At 43.7% G+C, this 21610-nt stretch overlaps 2 protein-coding genes across 2 annotated transcripts in view; both read left to right on the top strand.

Moving 5' to 3' along the window:
• LOC310865923 (post-GPI attachment to proteins factor 2-like) overlaps window positions 1-21610 on the top strand; it is a gene marked incomplete at its 3' end in the record, with an annotated part of 295033 nt that overhangs the window by 256071 nt on the left and 17352 nt on the right.
• LOC310865207 (scavenger receptor cysteine-rich type 1 protein M130-like) lies at window positions 1221-9568 on the top strand. Its single transcript, XM_083774231.1, has 10 exons — window positions 1221-1349; window positions 1836-2135; window positions 2808-3113; window positions 4144-4304; window positions 4918-5158; window positions 5946-6226; window positions 6519-6759; window positions 7486-7785; window positions 8039-8479; window positions 9405-9568. Exons 1-10 carry the CDS (start codon window positions 1229-1231, stop codon window positions 9554-9556), a joined length of 2544 nt encoding a protein of 847 aa, XP_083630357.1. The 5' UTR covers window positions 1221-1228; the 3' UTR covers window positions 9557-9568.

The raw sequence follows: 21610 nt of genomic DNA, 5'->3' as shown, positions 1-21610 counted from the left end.
AGGCAGTCACTCCTGTCTGTTCTGGATGGTTCTCCTCAGTGGCTTGAGCAATTGCTCTGCACACGGGCATTGACCATTAGCATATACACACAACCACAACGCCTGTTTTTAACATTTAAGTTGTTTATTAGCGTTTCTGTGTAAACACCAGAGATTCGGATCGTAGCTGCTGGCCAGACACTGCCACACAGTGAACACCACAACACACACACACACACACACACACACACACACACACATGCTGCAAACTTATAAAGGGCTTTAATTTACGGCCCGAGTCCAACATATGTTTTATGAGCGGGAGGGCGCTTTGGGATATCATCCTCATAGCACTAGCACGTAACTTAACACAGCACGCCGGTCAGTTGACTTAACTCACAAAAATGTATCATCCTGTTTAACCTTCAAATAAAAATCATCTGACAATGCAAACGACACGTGCGTACTGCATGTATGCACGTTCTGGCGCGTGGCTATATGGAAAGCTCACTCCTCCGTTCTTCACTTGACATGTAGATTTATGAACGAACTTGACCACTGAATGTACCGCTATGGTTGACGGCTGCTGTCTTGTGTTAAAAGCATTTTAACACAGTTTTAAATTGAGTGACTGGCTGTAGGCTATTTACTGTATGTAATCACGGGTAACAGGGCTTACAACGGGTCCCTAATTTGACGGGTGGGGCGGGTCTGGTTTGTATTCTGATATAATCGCTGGTGACTGGACGGTCTATGGACCGTGCAGGGCACGGGTTGTCAAAATTGGAGCCCATTCACTGGGGGTCTGCGACAACCTGCCTCACAAAAGCGATATTTATTTCATCTTAGACTGTGCCCATCGAAAGCTGATTTCCCACTGCATGGCTACTGCTTTGCCTAGCTGATAACAGATCAATAGCCTCCTGTAACAATGGCATACTTCGTTCACGCCTTCATTCTATTCAAATAATTCTCATTAATGTTCTTGATTAAAATGATCTCTCTCTCTCTCTCTCTCTCTCTCTCTCTCTCTCTCTCTCTCTCTCTCTCTCTCTCTCCAGAGTCTGTGAGGTTGGTGAATGGGACCAGTGTGTGTTCAGGCAGAGTCGAGGTGAAGTCTAACCAGTCGTGGGTCTCAGTGTGTGAAGATGACTTTGACCAGCAGGATGCAGAGGTGGTCTGTAGGGAGCTTGACTGCGGGGCTCCTTCAGTCCTCCAGGGGGCGCTCTATGGAGAAGTTAACGCTTCAATGGGGACCACAGAGTTCCTGTGTCAAGGCAACGAGTCTGTTCTCCTGGACTGTAGAAGGTCAGACTCGACTAGAAACACCACCTGCTCACCTGACAAGACTGTTGGACTCACCTGCTCAGGTAATAATAAAAATCCCACCTGTGTGTAAGTGAGGGGCGCTCTTATCATCATACATCATCACATTTGTCCTCAATGTTTGTGTTTACAAACTTTTGTCCTCAATGTTTGGGTTTACACACTTTTGTCTCCAATGTTTGTGTAAACAATGAAAGCTGGACATAGCTGGACAAAAATAGGACAAAGGTTACATGCTTTACAAACCAAAATCTTATTTGAATAATCACACCCATGTGAAGTGAGGGGCACATCAGCATGACGTAAAATTAGACACATTGTCTATTTGCTCAGACACTATGAAACGACTATGGACACAGACTCTGGACGTGGGAGGGGCTAGAATCAGTTCAAACAGAAAACAAACACAAGGATGTGGTTTCGATAGCCTGACATAACAATCTACACGCTTTGTTAGGATTTTTTTGTAAGGAAAAGTAATAGTACTTTGTTTAACTGTACTTACGGTATTCTCACTTGTCTCTGTACAGGGCCTGATGATGTTAGGTTGGTGGGAGGAAGCAGTAACTGTACTGGTGTACTGGAGATCAAACACCAGAGAGAATGGAGACGAGGGGTTGGTCAGAAGTCTGTCTGGAACCTGAAGGCAGCATCTGTAGTGTGTCGGCAGATAGACTGTGGCTCTGCTCTGTCGACACAAAGTAGTTCTGCTGGTCGTACTAATGTATGGTCTATTATATCTTCCTGTGATGGTACTGAGTCTTCACTGAGGGAGTGTGGAGCAATGAGGTCTTACAGCTCCTCTGACAGTCTGGAGGTGATCTGTTCAGGTAACACAAACAATACTTCAACAATAACAGTAATCTGTACAGTCTGCTATTAAATTGATCTGGCTTGTCTGTCTGTCTGTCTGTCCCCATACGTCTGTCCATCCGTTGATTCATGTCTATCTGTGTGCGTGTGTGTGTGTGTGTGTGTGTGTTATGTATTTGCTGTATTACCGTGTTGTTCTTGCTTACTGTAAATCGCTCTGGATTAATTTAACCAAATTAGACCTGAGGACTATTTTACAAATGAAAAACCTACGTTTCTATGTCAGTGGTTCTCAAACTATTTAATGTCAAGGACCCCCAGAATTATATGTATGTGGCTGGCATATCTGAAAATATGTTGTTCCAGGGACCCCCAGAAGCGAACATATGAAATAAAAACGTTTGCTCTGAAATAATTTAAATCCAAAGATTTGCACACGTTTTCACAATTAAAAAAAAAGCAGATCTACAAGCTAGTGCTGCGCTTTTCAATAACTAAAGTATAACACAATGCTTAAAACACCAAACGGGTTCCCGTCCTGAATGGGTCAAGAGCGTCTGCTAAATGCCTAAATTTTAAATTGTGTGTATGTGTGTGTGTGTGTGTGTGTGTTCTCATGTTTTCATCTGTTGTAGCCTTCCTTCAATGAATGAAAATGTTGAACACACTTTGTCTCTCTCTCTCTCCAGAGTCTGTGAGGTTGGTGAATGGGACCAGTGTGTATTCAGGCAGAGTCGAGGTGAAGTCTAACCAGTCGTGGGTCTCAGTGTGTGAAGATGACTTTGACCAGCAGGATGCAGAGGTGGTCTGTAGGGAGCTTGACTGGGGGCCTCCTTCAGTCCTCCAGGGGGCGCTCTATGGGGAAGTGAACCCTTCGATGTGGAGCAAAGAGTTCCAGTGTGAAGGCAACGAATCTGCTCTCCTAGACTGTAGGTCAGATTCAACTAGAAACACCACCTGCTCACCTGACAAGACTGTTGGACTCGCCTGCTCAGGTAATCAGGGACGTGCAGAGGGACCAGGAGAGCCAGGTCTGTGGCCTGATTCTTTTCTTTTTTACTACCCAGATTTAGAGGAATTTCTCATTTTAAATGAACACTAGGATCTAGAACAAACTGTAACCAGTGCAATGATGCAGTAAAGCCAATATATACTCAAACAAAAAGAATACTTAAATACATTAATGAAACGAACAACATAAAATAGAATAGAACAGATACCAGGACACTTTCCTATATCAGCTGAATCTCATCACGATTGCAAATGCTTTCCCCACACTGAAAGTACAAAAACTATCATTTCATTGGCATGACCACGATGGGCCGCAGAGACATGAAGCAGGGGCCGCATGCGGCCCGCGGCCCGCGGGTTGAGTAACACTGGTGTACAGTATGTGTTAAAATGTGGACACACCCACCTGACCCATCTCCTCTGCCTCCTCCTCCTATGACAGCAGCGTCTCATTTCAATAACTTTAATTAGCATTCTTTTCAACATGCGTGTGATTTGCTTTAAATGGTAAATGGTGCTTTTATCCAGAGTGCTTTACATAGATTGTGCATTACATTCACCCATTCACACACACATTCACACACCGATGGCAGAGTTAAGGTCCCCACACACCGAGCGAGTTTTTCGGAGTTTTAGCTGCGTTTCTATCGATTTTCCGAAAAACGCGGCCGGTGTGCAACCACCTTTAGTCTAACCTACTTAGAACCTACAATAACTCTGGGGGAACCCAGCATCGAACCGGCTACTCTACCGGCCACTCTATCCCCTGATCCACTGCCCCTTTACTTACTCTGATTTAGGTTGACAGATATTTTTGGAACGTACCGGTGGTGCTTTCTGTGTCCCCTGCAGGACAGACTGTGTGTAAGACTCGGCCACAGTTTTCACAAACTTATCCGGTATCCTATATGATCCGACTCCGAGTATGTGTAGCATCTTTTGTGTCGATTACTTAAAATGAAAGTAATGCATTTTCTAATTTTGTTTTTACTGCTTACTTTCGTCTCTGTACAGATGTCAGGTTGGTGGAAGGAACCAGTAACTGTGCTGGAAAACTTGAGATGAAACTCCATGATGAGTGGAGACCAGTGGATGATTCTGACTGGACCCTGCAGTCATCATCTGTAGTGTGCAGACAGCTACGCTGTGGTTCTGCTGTTTCATCACTAAGACTGGTTGGTTCTACAAATCAACCTGTATGGTGGATAACATCTCCCTGTGTTGGCTCTGAGTCTTCACTGAAGGACTGTGGAACAAATGCGTCTTATACTTCAGCCCACAGACTGGAGGTGATCTGTTCAGGTAACACCTGTTCAGGTGTCTGTCTGTCTGTCTGTCTGTCTGTCTGTCTGTCACACAGAACACACACCTCCCTTGCCACTGAGGGCTACACATTATTTACTTGTATTAACCTAAAGTACGAAATAAAGTACCACCAACAAAATGCTCACATATTAATAGGTTACCGAGTCCTGACCGTCCATTACAGAGACATGTTAGGAATTATGAATACACAAAAAGTTAGTTATTACATTTAGACAACTCCTTATTTGTGCGCAGTGATGTTGGAAAATGTATTCTTGAATGATCTCAACTAAGATCCCCACTCTTAAAAAAATGGCATTTCAGAGATGAGCGGAGCAGTCCTGGAAAAGTGTAATGTTCTATGATTAAAATGATCTCTCTCTCTCTCTCTCTCTCTCTCTCTCTCTCTCTCCAGATTCTGTGAGGTTGGTGAATGGGACCAGTGTGTGTTCAGGCAGAGTCGAGGTGAAGTCTAACCAGTCGTGGGTCTCAGTGTGTGAAGATGACTTTGACCAGCAGGATGCAGAGGTGGTCTGTAGGGAGCTTGGCTGCGGGGCTCCTTCAGTCCTCCAGGGGGCGCTCTATGGGGAAGTGAACGCTTCGATGTGGACCAAAGAGTTCCAGTGTGAAGGCAACGAATCTGCTCTCCTGGACTGTAGAACCTCAGATTCAACTAGAAACACGACCTGCTCACCTGACAAGACTGTTGGACTCGCCTGCTCAGGTAATAATAATCTAGAAAAGAACATAATAATTTCACATAATGTGACTGGTTTGTGGTCACCTGCAGCCTGGCATCATTCACTTCCCTGTGCAGTGAGTGGAATGTACTCTAGCTGCAGACACTGTCATGTCTGTGATTACTTTGATTCTGATGGGATGAGAAATCACATCCAATATAAGCATATGGTTGTGAATCACCAAGGTGGTAAAACTGGAGCTATTTAGGCTATTACCTTGTACTTCCTGCTGCCACCGTAGTCCAATTGAATTGTGGAATTGGTCGAATTGAAGAAGTAATCCAGCACCGCACCACAAAGCACAAGGCACCACAAATATGTTATGCTTAGGGCACCCAAATGGCCAGCAGCGGCCCTGATTACCTCTATAGTAATGTCATCAAGGGAGACTTGTCCAATATTTCACATGTCATCCTGATTGGCTAAGATTGACCTCTACTATAGACCGATTCACAGAGGGGTGCCCTGGGCGCGGCCATTACTGAGGGGTAATCCATGGAGCAGGTGCTCCGTAGGCCAGGTGTAGCTAATCAGTGCTGCAGTACTCAGTGGTACACCCTCAGTAATGGCCGCACCGAGGAAACCCTCTGTGAATCGGTCTATATTGTCGGTGGAGTCCTGTGCTCATGCAGAGGAGCACATATTTCTAGTTTAAAACATGAAAATGACATTGCTAGCCTGAGATAAAACAGTAAAATACCAACTATACTTGTAATTCACATTCCTATTTAACAATGAAAGTAATTCATTTTCTTTTTTGCCACTGTACAGAGCCTGGTGACGTCATGTTGGAGGGAGGAACCAGTAACTGTTCTGGTATCCTGGAGCTGAAACACCAGGAAGAGTGGAGACCAGCGGGTTCTATTTATGACTGGAACCTGAAGTCATCATCTGTAGTGTGTAGACAGCTGAACTGCGGCTCTGCTGTTTCAACACAAAGGAGGTCTGATGCAACCGTTGAACCTGTGTGGAAGATTCCATGTGATGGATCTAAATCTTCACTGAGGGAGTGTGGAGCAAAGGAGTCTCGTAATTCCACTGAGAGACTGGAGGTGTTCTGTTCGGGTAAAACACATAAACAGTGACCTCCACTATTACAATAATGTGCACTCCACTTCACCTACACAACTCCACTGCGTGTGTGCGTGCATGCGCGTGCATGTTGAAACATGTTGCAATAATTGCCCTTAATAAGATACACCCCCCTTCTCTCCCTCCTCCTTTCTCTCTCTCTCTCCCTCCTCCTTTCTCTCTCTCTCTCTCTCTCTCTCTCCAGATTCTGTGAGGTTGGTGAATGGGACAAGTGTGTGTTCAGGCAGAGTCGAGGTGAAGTCTAACCAGTCGTGGGTCTCAGTGTGTGAAGATGACTTTGACCAGCAGGATGCAGAGGTGGTCTGTAGGGATCTTGGCTGCGGGCCTCCTTCAGTCCTCCAGGGGGCGCTCTATGGGGAAGTGAACGCTTCGATGTGGACCAAAGAGTTCCAGTGTGAAGGCAACGAGTCTGTTCTCCTAGACTGTAGAATCTCAGATTCAACTACAAACACGACCTGCTCACCTGACAAGACTGTTGGACTCACCTGCTCAGGTATAATCTAATCATTTTAGTAATGATGAAATGTAATGATGAAAATATGAGGAGGGAAAATTACCATCTATGCCGCCAAAATTTGAGGACGGAATTGCAGCAAAATTAAATGTATGGCGCCGACATTGGTGATGTGGTTGGCCGTTGTGATTGGCTGGAAGCTGTGCCGTTATTCCCATTATGCGCTGTGATTGGCTGAGCATGGCATAACGGGTGTGCCACAGCCAGTGACACCCGTTATATATAAGTTGCAGATATTCCGTGCTCAAACTTTGAGTTTTTAGTTTGACATTTGGTCAATTCCGTTACAAGAAGTCACCCGTTTGCCGTCTTGGGAGTGACAGCTCACCATGTGTTAGTGTTAGACAGTGTTAGGAATAGATCCCCACCATCTGTTAACAGAACGGGTGCATGCTTTTGGTTAGACATACCATTGGTCTGATATCTCAAACCCTCACCCTCACCCTAACCTCCCACGGGGCAGCACACCTAAACCTAACCTTAACCCTCTCCCAACCCTTAACGCACCCCTCACCAACTTTAATCCGGTCGTCTTAACGCACCCCTCACCAACCTTAATCCAGTCGGACCAATGCTATGTCTAACCAAAGTATGCGTCCCAACAGAACACCACCATCCATTAACATGGAGTGGGAGAACTGAACACTTTCGGCTCACAAGGCATGTCTGCTCTAAATGGTTTGTAACGGTCTTGTCTCTGTACAGAGCCTGATGACGTCAGGCTGGTGGGAGGAAGCAGTAACTGTAGTGGTGTACTGGAGATGCAACACCAGGGAGACTGGAGACCCGTGGATGGTCAGTCCGACTGGAACCTGGAGTCATCCTCTGTCGTGTGTAGGCAGATGGACTGTGGATCTGACGTTTCAACACAAAGGAGTCCTGCTTCAACGGTTCAACCTGTGTGGTGGATCACAGCTGACTGTGTTGGAACCGAGGCTTCACTGAGGGAGTGTGGAATGACACTGTCTGAGAATTCCACTGTCACATTGGAGGTGATCTGTTCAGGTAACACAAACAGTGACGTCCGTCTACTTGCCTACTCACTTAACCTACCTATCTACAGCATAGAAACAGGATCTTTCTTTTTCTGAATGAATTTAAAACAACATTTTTTGCATCGTCTAATTTCAGCAAAAGCCATACAGAAAGCCATACAATATGTTGGATCTCTAATCTTGGTTCCATCTCATTGGCTACTCTATACTGTAAATGTAAATATCTGCTGTACTATAATTCAATCACTCGTGTCTTGTTACAGATCTTCTGTTTAAGCCAAACATCAGCGTCTTCCCCACTCTAAACGGGGTTTCTGAGGGCCAGCAGCAGGGGCAGCAGGTGTCTCTAAACGGGGTTTCTGAGGGCCAGCAGCAGGGGCAGCAGGTGTCTCTAAACGGGGTTTCTGAGGGCCAGCAGCAGGGGCAGCAGGTGTTGGAAGGTTCCAACTTCAGCATCAGCTGCTCCATCCTGCCACAGTACCCAGACGGCTCCTTCCACCTCACCTTCACTGGAGCCAACAGCACACACAACCACACCCAGCCAGCTGTCAATCACTCTGCCAACTTCCTGTTCTTCGAAGCAGGCCCCGGCCACCAAGGGAATTACAGCTGTGCTTATCACGTCGACGTTGTTATAAATCACACCAACGTGTTTTCTCACAATGTCTCCTCTGAGAGCGACATCCTCTCTCTCACCGTCACAGGTAACCACCTTTAAACCATTCTGGGCGGGAACCCCTTTTGGTGTTTTAAGCGTTAATGTTATACTTTAGCTGTTGAAAAATAGCAGACCTACAAGCTCGTAGCGCGTCACCGAGTGCCACGCTACGAGCTTGCAGGTCTGCTATTTTTGATGAATCTTGAAAATGTGGCTCAATTCTTTGAATATATATTCTTTCAGAGTGAATGTTTTTAACTCAAATCTTTGCTTCTGGTGGCGGAGGGGATGGGGGGGGGGGGCCCTGGAACAACATATTTTGGGCCAAATACAGATAATTCTGGGGGTCCTTGACATGAAAAAGGCTGAGCACCACTGACATAGAAACACAGGTTTTTCAGAAAACTGATTTTGAATCGGCCTCAGGTCTAAATGGGTTAAACTCACAATATGAATCTCCGTCAGGCATGATTCAATCAAACATGAAGGTTTATCAAATGTTCTTACATGATTTGATGATGTTTTTTTTTTCACAGTCCCTCCTACAGTCCCTCTGACACCTGAGGACGACATCAGCAGAGTTAAAGTCACTGTGGTGGTGCTGCTGTTGGTGCTGGTACCCATCGGCCTCTATTGTCTCTGGAAGGTAATACATCTTTACACAACACAAGACTGGAATGTACATAAATGACAGTTAAAGTGTCTTCATACAAACAAACAATAGAGAGATAGGAGGGTTTTCAGCCAGACGTGATTCAGTGACTTAACGTTGGGTGTTTCTGTGTTTCTCCAGGCCAGCAGAAGACATAATGCAGGAGTGTGGGACACTGCGACGGTTCATTATAATGTCGAAAATGAGAACATTGATATCGAGTATTATAATGTTGATAGTTCTCATTCTGAATCTGGCCTCGAGTATGACGTGATAGATGAACAAGTAGTTGTTGAATCTGGCCCCATTGAAGAGGCAGAAGACTCAGACTATGAAGAGATAGACCAACAAGTAGTTGTTGAAGCTGCTGGACCCAGTGAGGAGACAGAATACCACCAGTATGAAGAGATAGATCAACAAGGAGTTGTTGAAGCTGGACCCAGTGCTGAGACAGGAGTCCAGGCCCCATAGACACTTGAGACGCTCGGGTGGCACAATCAAGTATAGCTGTGCCCACCATTGCAAAGTCTAGGGGGGTTCGAATCCACCTCATCTGGCTTTGTCGAGCATGTACACAAACACATTTGGCCCATGTTCGGGGGAGGGTGATATATATATAGTCACTGCACATAATCCTAAGTAGTAGTAAGATGAAGGCTCTACATCCTCCCGGTATGATCTCCAGGTGAGCTTGTGACAATGTACAGCAATGTGTGTGGGGGGGGGGGGGGGGGGGCAAAAAAAGGGGGAAAAAAGAAAAGAAAAAAAGATTGACAGGAACAGACAGACAGAAGAACAAGTACTGTACTTTACCTGGTGTGTGTGGTTGTAAATAGAAATTGGGGATAAAAAGGGGCAAAAAATAAAATAAAAAATGATTGACAGGAACAGACAGACAGAAGATACTTTACCTGGTGTTTGTGGTTGTAAATAGAAATAATTCCTCCCAGTCCACACAGACCAAAGCTAAACGAGGACAGACAGAAGATGTGATTTTGAAACGGAAGCCTTGTTGCGTTTTTATTTAGCTTGTTATGGGGGCATGGTTAAATCAATGTATTTAGTGTCACGGTCAGTCATCCATGCTGGCGCTGTATAATACTACAAATATTAGCCGTCCCAAACGTCAGGCTCAACCGCCGCCTATGCAGGCAGGATGCTCTCTGTGGTTCCTCTGTAGAAGATTATGGAACCGTGCCCCGAGAATTAATATCCCAAGGAGGCAACAGCAACATGTAAATAGTTTTTTAATAATTAAAATAGTCAACTTGATGAAGGGCTATGGTCAGTGGTTGCTATACAATTGTTACTTTTACATATTTTACGCGATTATGGTATTAATATGAATAATCTTGCATTGTCATTCAAGCTAATGTGTAATCCCTCCATTTTATGATATGTGTTTTGTCTATATATTTTTTTACAGAACAGTGTTTGTTATGAGCAGTAAGCCATAGTGTAAATAGGAGGTTATTGTTCCTTTGCATAGGCTCAACTTATGTAACTTAGATAGCATTTTATGTAGACATACAGTAGCACTCTATAGTATAGTGTATGCGCATAGCGTCATTATATAGATATTCCACTGTTAGGTTGTTTGCTTACGTATGATTCATGATAAAAAAAAAATATGTATGTGATATATTACCATGTTTTTGTTCTTTTTCTTTAAGATTTAAAGATTTAAAGGTTTTTTTTAAATCACAGTTAAGCAACTTTTCTTTGTGTTACTTATCTCTATTGTTGGATGAACACCTCATTGAAGTTGGTATACTGTACATATAGTCCATTATGAAGGCATGGAACCCATTCAAAGCGCATTGGAACTGAATGCACCTTCATTACTGTAAAGTCGACGGTTGCCACTTAACTATTCATACAGTTTTAAACAGTTGAATTGATGAGATAATGTAATGTTTGTTTCTTTGTGCCTTTTGAAATAAAGACAAAAGTCCTGAAAATGAAGAACGTTCTCTCCACAATGTGTTGTGTGTTGTAGAGGAAGCTCCCATCGGTTACCATGAACACAAACGCATCCAACAGCAGCAGCAGGAGACACAGTGTTTTCAACATATCTAAACCGAAAGCTGCTACGGTAACTAAACTGACCTTTTAACATAGATAAAATACTTTATTGACAATTTAAAGTGCCAACGTGGATTACACACTAACCCTTTTCAAGAGGGATTTGGCCATGGAAGATCCTCGTCAAACACATTTTCATTCAAAACAACACAAAAACAATTAATGCAGAGTGAAAACATCACAGCGCACACGTTACACCAGAGCAAAGAACAATGAAGAATCCTAAATAATCATAATACCTCTCCATCATCAGGGGGGTTCCTGGCACTGAGGCCGGGGCCACTGGAAAATATATGCAAAACATGTGTTCATTCTATCTGATAATAAATGCATTTTGTTCTCAGTCCCCCTGGCCAAACGAGATATAGTCTTCTGGACTATAGACAGGGCTATTTGTGTCTATGTTATAATGTTAGTAGCCTATGCATGCGTTGGCATGTACAGTAGGTTCTGGTTCTATTTTATGTAGAAGTTAAACATCAGCAGGGTCACCACTGTCTCTGCTAACACAATCTGAGAACCCATCGTCAAACAATAAAGGAAAAACAGCGCCCTCTTTGCCAGTCAACAGTCTGTTGAGAGACTACTGCTAAACTGATCATGAGCTAAACCTAGAAGTGTGTTACATGACCATCCCCTGGTGGACAAACTTGTAAACAGCATGACATGCAGTATATAATGCATAATGAACTGTGAACAGACAAAGCAACAAGAGACATCCTCATCCTTACATAAGTAATAGGAAGAATATGAACATGAGGCAGGCGCCATCTGTAATCTAGTAGGAACAATGTAACAGGTAGGTAACAATGGAATGCGGAAGTGCTCATCCTATCTCAATGGGATAGTTCCAGCCATATAGCAATGATTGGAACTATATAGCATATAGGGCAGGCATTAGGCACCCGGGCTTTGCGGCGAGATCAAAGCGTGTCGCCACTCTTACTAGATTACTCTGAGTATCACATGCATGCTAAACAGACTAGACTGAGGGACAGCTTCTGCTGCACATCTATTTATTCACTCATAATTAAATATATCTACCTGCTGCACTTTAGACCATGCTCTGCTTTCCCCCCCCACTTTTCTTCACTATTCACCAGTGTTCCTGTTCGCAGATGACTCAGCACTGCTGGTCTCGGACAGGAACAAACTGCAGGTTGAAAAGACCCTCAGCTCTGAACTCGGTAGAATCTGCACCTGGCTCGCTGATAACAAACTATCCTTACACCTGGGAAAAACTGAATCCATTCTCTTCGGATCAAATAGTAATCTCAGCAAGGCAGATGGCTTCTTGGTTAGAGTGGGTGACAATATTATCACACGAAAAGATCTTCATCTAAATTATTTTCGCTCCTATGCCACCAAAATGTGGAACGCCCTACCAACAGTCATTAAGACATGTGAATCCCTTGACTCCTTCAAAACCGCTCTCAAAGGGCACCTACGGATGGCTGCAATTCGAAACTGGCCTCTGTAAAATCTGAATCCCCCCCACCCCCTCCATTTTCCCTCACTGTATATTGTATCTTTTCCCTTTTTTGCTTCCCATATGATGAATTCCTGTTCTGTACTTTAGCTACATAGAAATGTCTATTTGTATGTCTCTAAATGTTTGTATGTCTTTAAATGTTTTGATGAATTGAACAATGTGGACCCTGTTGTAAACAAGTGTAATGCTTAATTGGGTCGTCCACTCACAGTTGACAGTCTTTGTATTGAGTTTGTGCTTAAAATGTACTGTAAATTCTACAAACTGTTAATAAATATTTCAATCAATCAATCAATCAATCAATTCACAGTGCATCATGATGTACAACCCAGATTCGGCACAAACAAGGGACTAAATTCTTTTCACTCCTATGCCACCAAAATGTGGAACGCCCTACCAACAGTCATTAAGACATGTGAATCCCTTGACTCCTTCAAAACCGCTCTCAAAGGGCACACGAAAAGATGAAATTACCTACCTAGGTTCCATCCTGGAGGCCAATCTTTCCGGTGATAAAATGGCCACCAACGTAATCAAAAAAGTCAATCAAAGAACAAGATTCCTTTACAGGATCTCCTCACTGGTCAGCAAAAACACCTTGAAGACCTTAACAGGAGCCCTCGTACAAGGTTTCTTTGACTATGCATCCACCTCTTGGTACCACAGCACCTCAAAGGCCCTTAAAACAAGGCTCCAGACCTCCCAAAACAAACTGGTCAGGCTCCTACTTGGCCTCACCCCCCGAACCCACCTCACCCCTGCCCACTTTGACAGGCTGGGATGGCTTAGGGTCGACGACAGAGTACAGCATCTTGCAATGGGTCTGGTCCACAAGATTCGATACACCACCAAGATACCCATGTACCTGTCTAAATACTTCCTTAATGTAAACGAAGTCCACACCCACAACACCAGAGGGAGTGCAACAAACCATGTACAACCCAGATTCGGCAAAAACAAGGGACTAAATTCTTTTCGCTCCTATGCCACCAAAATGTGGAACGCCCTACCAACAGTCATTAAGACAAGTGAATCCCTTGACTCATTCAAAACCGCTCTCAAAGGGCACCTACGGATGGCTGCAATTCGAAACTGGCCTCTGTAAATTCTGAATCCCCCCCACCCCCCCCCCCCCATATTCCCTCACTGTATATTGTATCTTTTCCCTTTTTTGCTTCCCATATGATGAATTCCTGTTCTGTACTTTAGCTACATAGAAATGTCTATTTGTATGTCTCTAAATGTCTGTATGTCTTTAAATGTTTTGATGAATTGAACAATGTGGACCCTGTTGTAAACAAGTGTAATGCTTAATTGGGTCGTCCACTCACAGTTGACAGTCTTTGTATTGAGTTTGTGCTTAAAATGTACTGTAAATTCTACAAACTGTTAATAAATATTTCAATCAATCAATCAAAACCTACGGATGGCTGCAATTCGAAACTTGCCTCTGTAAAAAACGGGGTTCCTGCCGACAGGAACTCAGAACAGTGTGTGTGTTTCCACCCGGACGAGAGAGAGAGACGGACAGAGTTCCTCTACCGTCCCTGTCTGTCGTCCGGGTGGAAACGGTAAACAAACAGAGCAGAGTGGACGAGATTCACAGAAAGTCTGTTAGAAGTTATTAGAATAAACAGCTTATCCTCCATGGAGGAAACCTTTCTTCATGATGTTTAAACGGTATGAACGAGCCTGTGTCTGTGTGACTAAAGAGAATAACGGACAGATTGTCTCGTTGTGAAAACGGGAGGAATTTATTTATTTCATACGGAGTTTGTTTGTTAATAAGCTAAGCTAACGCTGAGCTAGCTTCAAGTACACACGTTGGACTGGAGGCGTTTCTACCAGAACAAGACGGTATGTTTATGTTTATAATATATACAATAAGAATATATAATATATACAATAAGAATATATACAATAAGAATATATAATATATACAATAAGAATATATACACTAAGAATGTGTGTTTTCTACCAGTAGAAGGTAGTTTTTCCCCTCACTGTTGACTGTATATGTATCTTTTCCCTTTTTACCTCCTTTATGATTAATTCCTGTTCTGTTCTTTAACTATATAGAAGTGTCTATTTGTACGTCTCTAAATGTTTTGATGAATTGAACATGGTGGACCCTGTTGTAAACAAGCTTAATTGGGTCGTCCACTCACAGTTAACAGTCTTTGTATTGAGTTTGTGCTTGAAATAATTCTGCAAACTGTTAAATATTTCAATCAATCAAACAATACAATAGAATGTAACAGTGTGTTTTCTACCAGTAGAAGGTTTAGATTATATACAATAGTTTATATAATATAGTAGTTTATATACAATAGCCAGGCAACTATCGCAACGCTCCAGTAGAAGGTTTGGTTTATATATAATACTTTATATAATATAATAGTTTATATACAATAGCCAGGCAACTATCGCAACGCTCCAGTATAGACCAGTGGTTCCCAAAGTGGGGTCCGGGGACCCCCAGGGGTCCTTGAGGGAGTCCCAGGGGGTCCCCAGCTAAATGATAGTTAGGAACCAAATGGACCCTTATGGGTCTGTAACTCAGAGTTACATAAAATTATAGTCTAACCCTAACCCTAACCCTAGTTAAATTAACATTGATTTAAATAGGGGGTCCCAGAGGTAGAAATGCCATTAAATGGGGGTCCGTAGGCTGGTCTGCAGCCAGGCTGGTCTGCAGCTAGGCTGGTCTGCAGCCAGGCTGGTAGGTCAACTAAACGGGTCGGTGCGGTGGAGGCTTGCATGACACAACGTGGATTCACTCACGCCTCCTCCCCGCTGTGACATCAGGGAGGAAGCAAGATCTGTAGCTGTCTTCCCCCTCCCTCGAGTGATTATTGATATAACCGATATAAAAAGTACACCGTATGAGTAATTTAACATTGGGAGTGTAACCAAATGGACCCGCTCGTTCCATTTTCCAGAGTGCGTCCACTAAGGAAAGTAGGCTTTCTATTGACACAACCCGTGTTTGTATTGGTGAGTAGGTCAAACGTTCGTGAGATTTCCACTAAAGAGGAGAGGCTGGTCTGACTTCGATTTGAGATTCAAACCGGTAAGTCGCATAGCCTTCTGCGAAGCGGAAGGCTAAGCCCGGTTATTTATTCTTTTGAATTAATTTGAATTGTTAGAATGAGTCAAAGTCAATGCCCTGTACGGGCAGAGGTTCTTTACTTCTGAACACTACATCTACATCCTTCCATTTCCTGAAAACACTTTTGGACATAAGAGGTTTCCAGTTCCACCCGATAGCGACGATATACTTTTAATGCGTAGGATGTCCCTTTTCTGGAAGCGATCTACGCGACTATAGCCTAAGCTTGAAACTGCTGCAAGTTAACAAGTTGCTCTGACACTCTTCTTGGAACCGCATGGACAGCGACATTCATTCCCTCAAATATAAATGCTAATACTTTTCTAGAAATAGACAAATGGTTATAGCTGTGCTGTGCCAGTACGAGAAAGGATATGCCTTTGTTATAAACTAATTTAGTTTAACTTAATTTACGTAATCCAAATGAGAACAGAACCCCTAAAAAGTTTAATTTCGTCAAGGAGGTACAGTAGGTACAGTGTATCAATTAGGCTAATTTTCAGTAATGGCTAGAGAAGCATTAAGTGTGACATATAGGCTATAGGCTATATATTTACATTAAAGTTGTGGTGTGCATTATGGATACAACGGTAAACATAAAGGCTAAAGAACAACTTTGTTTAGTTTTTTTCAACCAAGGTTCATGTTTTAGGCTGTTATTAGACAAAGTAAAAGATGAGTATTATTTGTTTTCTATTTGGAAACTGTGTGTGTGTGTGAGAGAATTGAATTGAATTGTGTGTGTGTGTGTGTGTGTGTGAGAGAGAATTAGCCAGGACATCTGTGCATGTACAGTATGCAAACATCTGAGTACATGCTGCTGCTTTCATGCGTTTTTCACGATATTTGCATGCTCATACAGTACGTACATGGTTGTCATGTGCACACTACAGTGTGTGACTCATGCGTGGGCAGCAGCAGCGGTGACATCACCTCAGAAGAAAAGCCACCCTGCTTTTCTAACAAGCTGTGCATGATCAACCATCAGGGACAGCCGGCATCATTCCTCACACGTATACATACTATATACTATATATACTATATATTATATGAATTTCACAGAGCAGCCATTAAAGTTCATCCCAAAAATTACGTATTTTCTTCCAATTACCGGTACACACCCGGTTATCCTTTTAGCCTAAATGTCTGACTATACCTTGTGGTGTTTACATTTTGTTTTCCTTTTTTAAGATACATTTTTGGGCCTTTTCTGTCTTTATTTGAATATAGTAGTAGTGGAGAGTGACAGGAACCAGGGAGAGAGACACTGAGACAGTGAGTGACGCGCAGCAAAGGCCAAGTGCTCAGGAATCAAACCTTTGACATGCTGTCAGGCTGCATTGGAGCCTATATGTGATTGCACCTTAATTACTAGGCCATCGGCGTCCCCGCTGTTTACATTTCTGACTATAACATTTATAGTCAGAAATGTAAACAGCGGGGACGCTGTTTAGTGAAGTATGAATCAAAACCCTATATGAAGCCTTGAATTCATGGACATTTCTGTTAGTTTTTGTCACATTCCTGAGCCAATAATTTGATGACCAGCGACGACTCCGGTAGGAGACTCATGAGTACTCAGTTGAGTCTCCTACTGAGCAGCCACCCGGGCATCGAATTATTGGCTTAGGAATGCAAAAAACCCATGTCCATCAGTCCATGAATTCAAGGCGTCATGGGGTTTGGGTGAACTGCTCCTTCTGCGAACGCTTTGGATATTTTCTAGTGGGCCGTGATCCAGAAAAAGTTGAGAACCATCATGCACTACTATAGTCTGTCTGACTCTGATCCCGAGGGATTGAATTGGGATATAAACGTGCAATGCAGTTGAGGTCATGAATTGTGGTGTTTATAACGGAGCCATTGCAAAGTACTTGTATTCTGTTGTGCATGTCTGATGTAAAGTTCTGAAGGACAATAACTTGAACTTGTATTGTGATGTGTGTGTGTGTGTTTATATAGGTCTACCGGGCGTGTGAGCTGAGATGGCGGCGTGCTCTGAGGCCTGTTCGGTGGGCTCAGGAGGAGACTCCTCTGGAAGTGAGGTGAGCGTGCTGTTCCATTTGGAGCCGTGTGCTGATAACCCTGTTTCTCTTGAGGTTGGCAGTGGGTGGCCGCCGGGGCTCAGGAGGTAGCGCGGTTGCTTGGGAACCAGAAGGTTCCCCAACCAGTTCGATTCCCGCTGCTCCTGGGTTCATGGCTATGCGTCCCTGAGCAATACACTGAAACCCTAGGTTGTCTCTGCTGCCATCAGTCTGTGAACTGGTACTATGTAAGGCATATACAGTAGAGTAGGCTGTTGTATTACTTTTGAAAAAGGTGCTACAGTAGCTACATTATATAAATGAAAATGGATCTTATCTAATTCCGAATAATTACCAATAAATGAATAAACTCATGGGTCATTAGCACACAATTCTAGGATCATTTTCAGATCAAATTGTAGCCCACAGTAAAATGTCAAGACGGTGTGAGATAGTATCTAATTTCCTTGTTTTGCTTTCCCGACAAACACAATACGGAAATGCATGCATCTCCGTTATCCCACAGCCAGCGTTGTGCAGGCATGTCATGTTTGAACGGCTAAATCAAATGAAATGATGTCCCATCAGCAGAACTAAAAAAGTTGCCAAGCTTTTAAAACAGACTATAAAGAGGCCGGGCTCCGGAATGCTCTCATTTAGTCAGATTTTGCAGTTTGCTTTTTTTGTGTTATTTATTTATTTCCCCCCACAATTAGTCCCCACAACAACAGTCGGTGGGAAATGCTCTCGCCACAGAATTTACTAGTATTCTGGCCATAATAATCATTCTGGTCGGCCCCAGCTGTTGGTACAGAAGCGCTTCCCGGCGCTTGATTGACAGCGCATTTTTAATTTTGACGACGCATGCGCACTGGCGCACCGCTTATGTGCAGCCCTGATTATTAAAATGGGCTTAAATTGACACTTCACTGTCATCTGTTCTCTAGTTAGATCAGGTATCACAATCCGTGGCTGGATGAGGTTACAGTTGCCATTACACTAAAGTTGGATATTATTACATCCATCAAAATGTCAGCCACACTAATCCTCATTTCCGTGGCGTGTGTTTGTGCGTCTTCCTCCTCCTAGATTCCAAAGGCTCTTGTCGTCCTCATCAAGTGTTGGAGAGGAGAGAAGAGGAGAGGAGAGGAGAGGAGAGGAGAGGAGAGGAGAGGAGAGGAGAGGAGAGGAGAGGAGAGGAGAGGAGAGGAGAGGAGAGGAGAGGAGAGGAGAGGAGAGGAGAGGAGAGGAGAGGAGAGGAGAGGAGAGGAGAGGAGATACCTGCTGGGCCGAGGCCGAGGGGCTGACAGTACACAGAGGAGATACCGAGGGAGGGCTGTAAGGTAGGCTAAAATCAAACGCACCTTGTGCAGATTCTTGTTCTTTTTCTGTTAATTCATGGAAACTGTCTCCTGCTCAGAACCACCTGTCCACTAATAGAATATACTGTTCTGTTGATTTGTTACTTTTTAAAGTAAAACTCTAGCAAAAAAAATAAAGTCAACAAGGCAGTTTTTTCCTTTTTGTATTTGTATTTGTATTATATATTTTGAGGATCATGTATGAGAGTCAGTCTATTTCTCTCTTTGCTTTGTCTTTCACAGAGCAGAAGGGGGGGGGGGCTGTAAGGTAGGGCATTCACTTCTAGTAATTTTTACTAGTTGACAAGTTGTTTAGTTTGCTAGTTGACTAGTTGTTTAACTACCTATTATGTAAAAATATATATATTTGTACATTTAAAAACTGTGTAGATTGGTGACTATAACTATAATCTACCTGATCTTGAGGCCTACAAAAAATATATTTGTATTTTTTTCTTATTTAGTACCAACAAGGTAGTGGATTTACAGTGGATATACTAGTCCACTAGTTGAATAGTCCACTAGTTGCTTAAAGCCCTTATAGTAAGGTAGGCTAAAATCAAACACACCTTGTGCAGATTCTTGTTCTTTTTCTGTTAATTCATGGAAACTGTGAAACTGTGTCAGAACTTACTGTTCTGTTGATGTGTTACTTTTTAAAGGTATTTTCTCAGAGCAGCAGAAACAACATGGCTTCCGGGAAGAACAAGAACCAGAGCTCTCTGGTTCTCCACAAGGTGATCATGGTGGGCAGCGGAGGTGTGGGGAAGTCTGCACTAACCCTGCAGTTCATGTACGATGAGGTGAGTTACATCATGGTGAGGTGAGGTGTGGGGAAGTCTGCACTCACCCTGCAGTTCATGTACGATGAGGTGAGTTCCATCATGGTGAGGTGAGGTGTGGGGAAGTCTGCACTCACCCTGCAGTTCATGTACGATGAGGTGAGTTCCATCATGGTGAGGTGAGGTGTGGGGAAGTCTGCACTCACCCTGCAGTTCATGTACGATGAGGTGAGTTACATCATGGTGAGGTGAGGTGTGGGGAAGTCTGCACTCACCCTGCAGTTCATGTACGATGAGGTGAGTTACATCATGGTGAGGTGAGGTGATCATGGTGAGGTGAGTTCCATCATGGATCAACAACACACTTTAGACCTGAGGATTTCTACTAAATGTCTTCTAAATCCTGACGGTTTTCTGAAAATCCTGTGTTTCTGTGACAGACAAACATTTTCATGTCAAGGACCCCCAGAATTATCTGTATTTGCCCGCCGAGTCCCAGGATGCAGGGATGGTCTTTTAGAAATGAGTCCCAGGATGCAGGGATGGTCTTTTAGAAATGAGTCCCAGGATGCAGGGATGGTCTTTTAGAAATGAGTCCCAGGATGCAGGGATGGTCTTTTAGAGATGAGTCCCAGGATGCAGGGATGGTTATTATTAACCTAATAAAACTATTGAATTCACAAAAGTAGCTACGCTTTGCGCCACCAGAGCGAGCCACATCACTTCCTTGTTGTGCTCGGCAAGTAGGCTATGTGACGGGAGAATAGCGCTTGATGTCTTTACGGGGCTGCCTGGAGCCACACATTCACAGTCATATGAGCCGGGCGGTGCTTACACTCCCGCACGGCATGTGTTTGTAAAGCAATCAAGCGCTCCCCTTCCCCAGTACAGCTGGAATCAGCTGCGAATGATATGAAGTGATTGAAGGAGTGGGTTATCGGTGGAATTTACAGCGATCACGTGACGGTAACCAGCCAATCAGAATCAAGTATTGGGACTACCCGTTTTAGAAATTGTGTTTTGGGATGCAAAATGCACCCTATTTTAATCTCTGTGTCCACGTCTCTCTCTCTGTCTCTCTCTCACTCTCTCTCTCTCTCTCTCTCTCTCTCTCTCTCTGTCTCTCTCTCTCTGTCTCTCTCTCTCTCTCTCTGTGTCTCTCTCTCTCTGTCTCTCTCTCTCTCTCTCTCGCTGTCTCTCTCTCTCTCTCTCTCTCTCTCTGTCTCTCTCTCTCTCTCTGTCTCTCTCTCTCTGTCTCTCTCTCTCTCTCTCTGTCTCTCTCTCTCTGTCTCTCTCTCTCTCTCTGTCTCTCTCTGTGTCTCTCTGTGTCTCTCTCTCTCTCTCTCGCTGTCTCTCTCTCTCCCTCCCTATTTATTTTTTGTGGCTTTCGCCTTTTATTTTTTTATGGAGGGACAGACAGTAGGCTGACAGGAGATGGGGGGGGGGGGGGGGGTGACATGCAGTAAAGGCCGTCAGGATCGGGAGTCGAACCCGCGGCATAGCTGATTTCAGTCATTTGGATTCTATTGAGTTCCAGCATGTCTTCAGTGAAAGCATGCTGCGCGACGTGTTGTGAGCTTAGACTAGATAGGCTATTTTCGGTCATTAGTTATTATTAAGATGAAAGAGTATTCTAGGAATAGAATACAAGTTTAGCCCATTCTGAACG

The sequence above is a fragment of the Protomyctophum parallelum genome (genome assembly GCF_964188405.1).
Source record: "Protomyctophum parallelum genome assembly, chromosome: 10".
NCBI lineage: Eukaryota > Metazoa > Chordata > Actinopteri > Myctophiformes > Myctophidae > Protomyctophum > Protomyctophum parallelum.
Note: the sequence above shows the minus strand (reverse complement) of the source record. Positions and strands in the feature narration are given on the sequence as shown.

Coding starts and splice junctions, on each gene's coding strand:
- LOC310865207 (XM_083774231.1), top strand. CDS start 1,229: ATGGGGACCACAGAGTTCCTGTGTCAAGGCAACGAGTCTGTTCTCCTG. Junction 2,136..2,807: donor TCTGGAGGTGATCTGTTCAG/GTAACACAAACA, acceptor CTCTCTCTCCAG/AGTCTGTGAGGTTGGTGAAT. Junction 6,760..7,485: donor TGTTGGACTCACCTGCTCAG/GTATAATCTAAT, acceptor GTCTCTGTACAG/AGCCTGATGACGTCAGGCTG.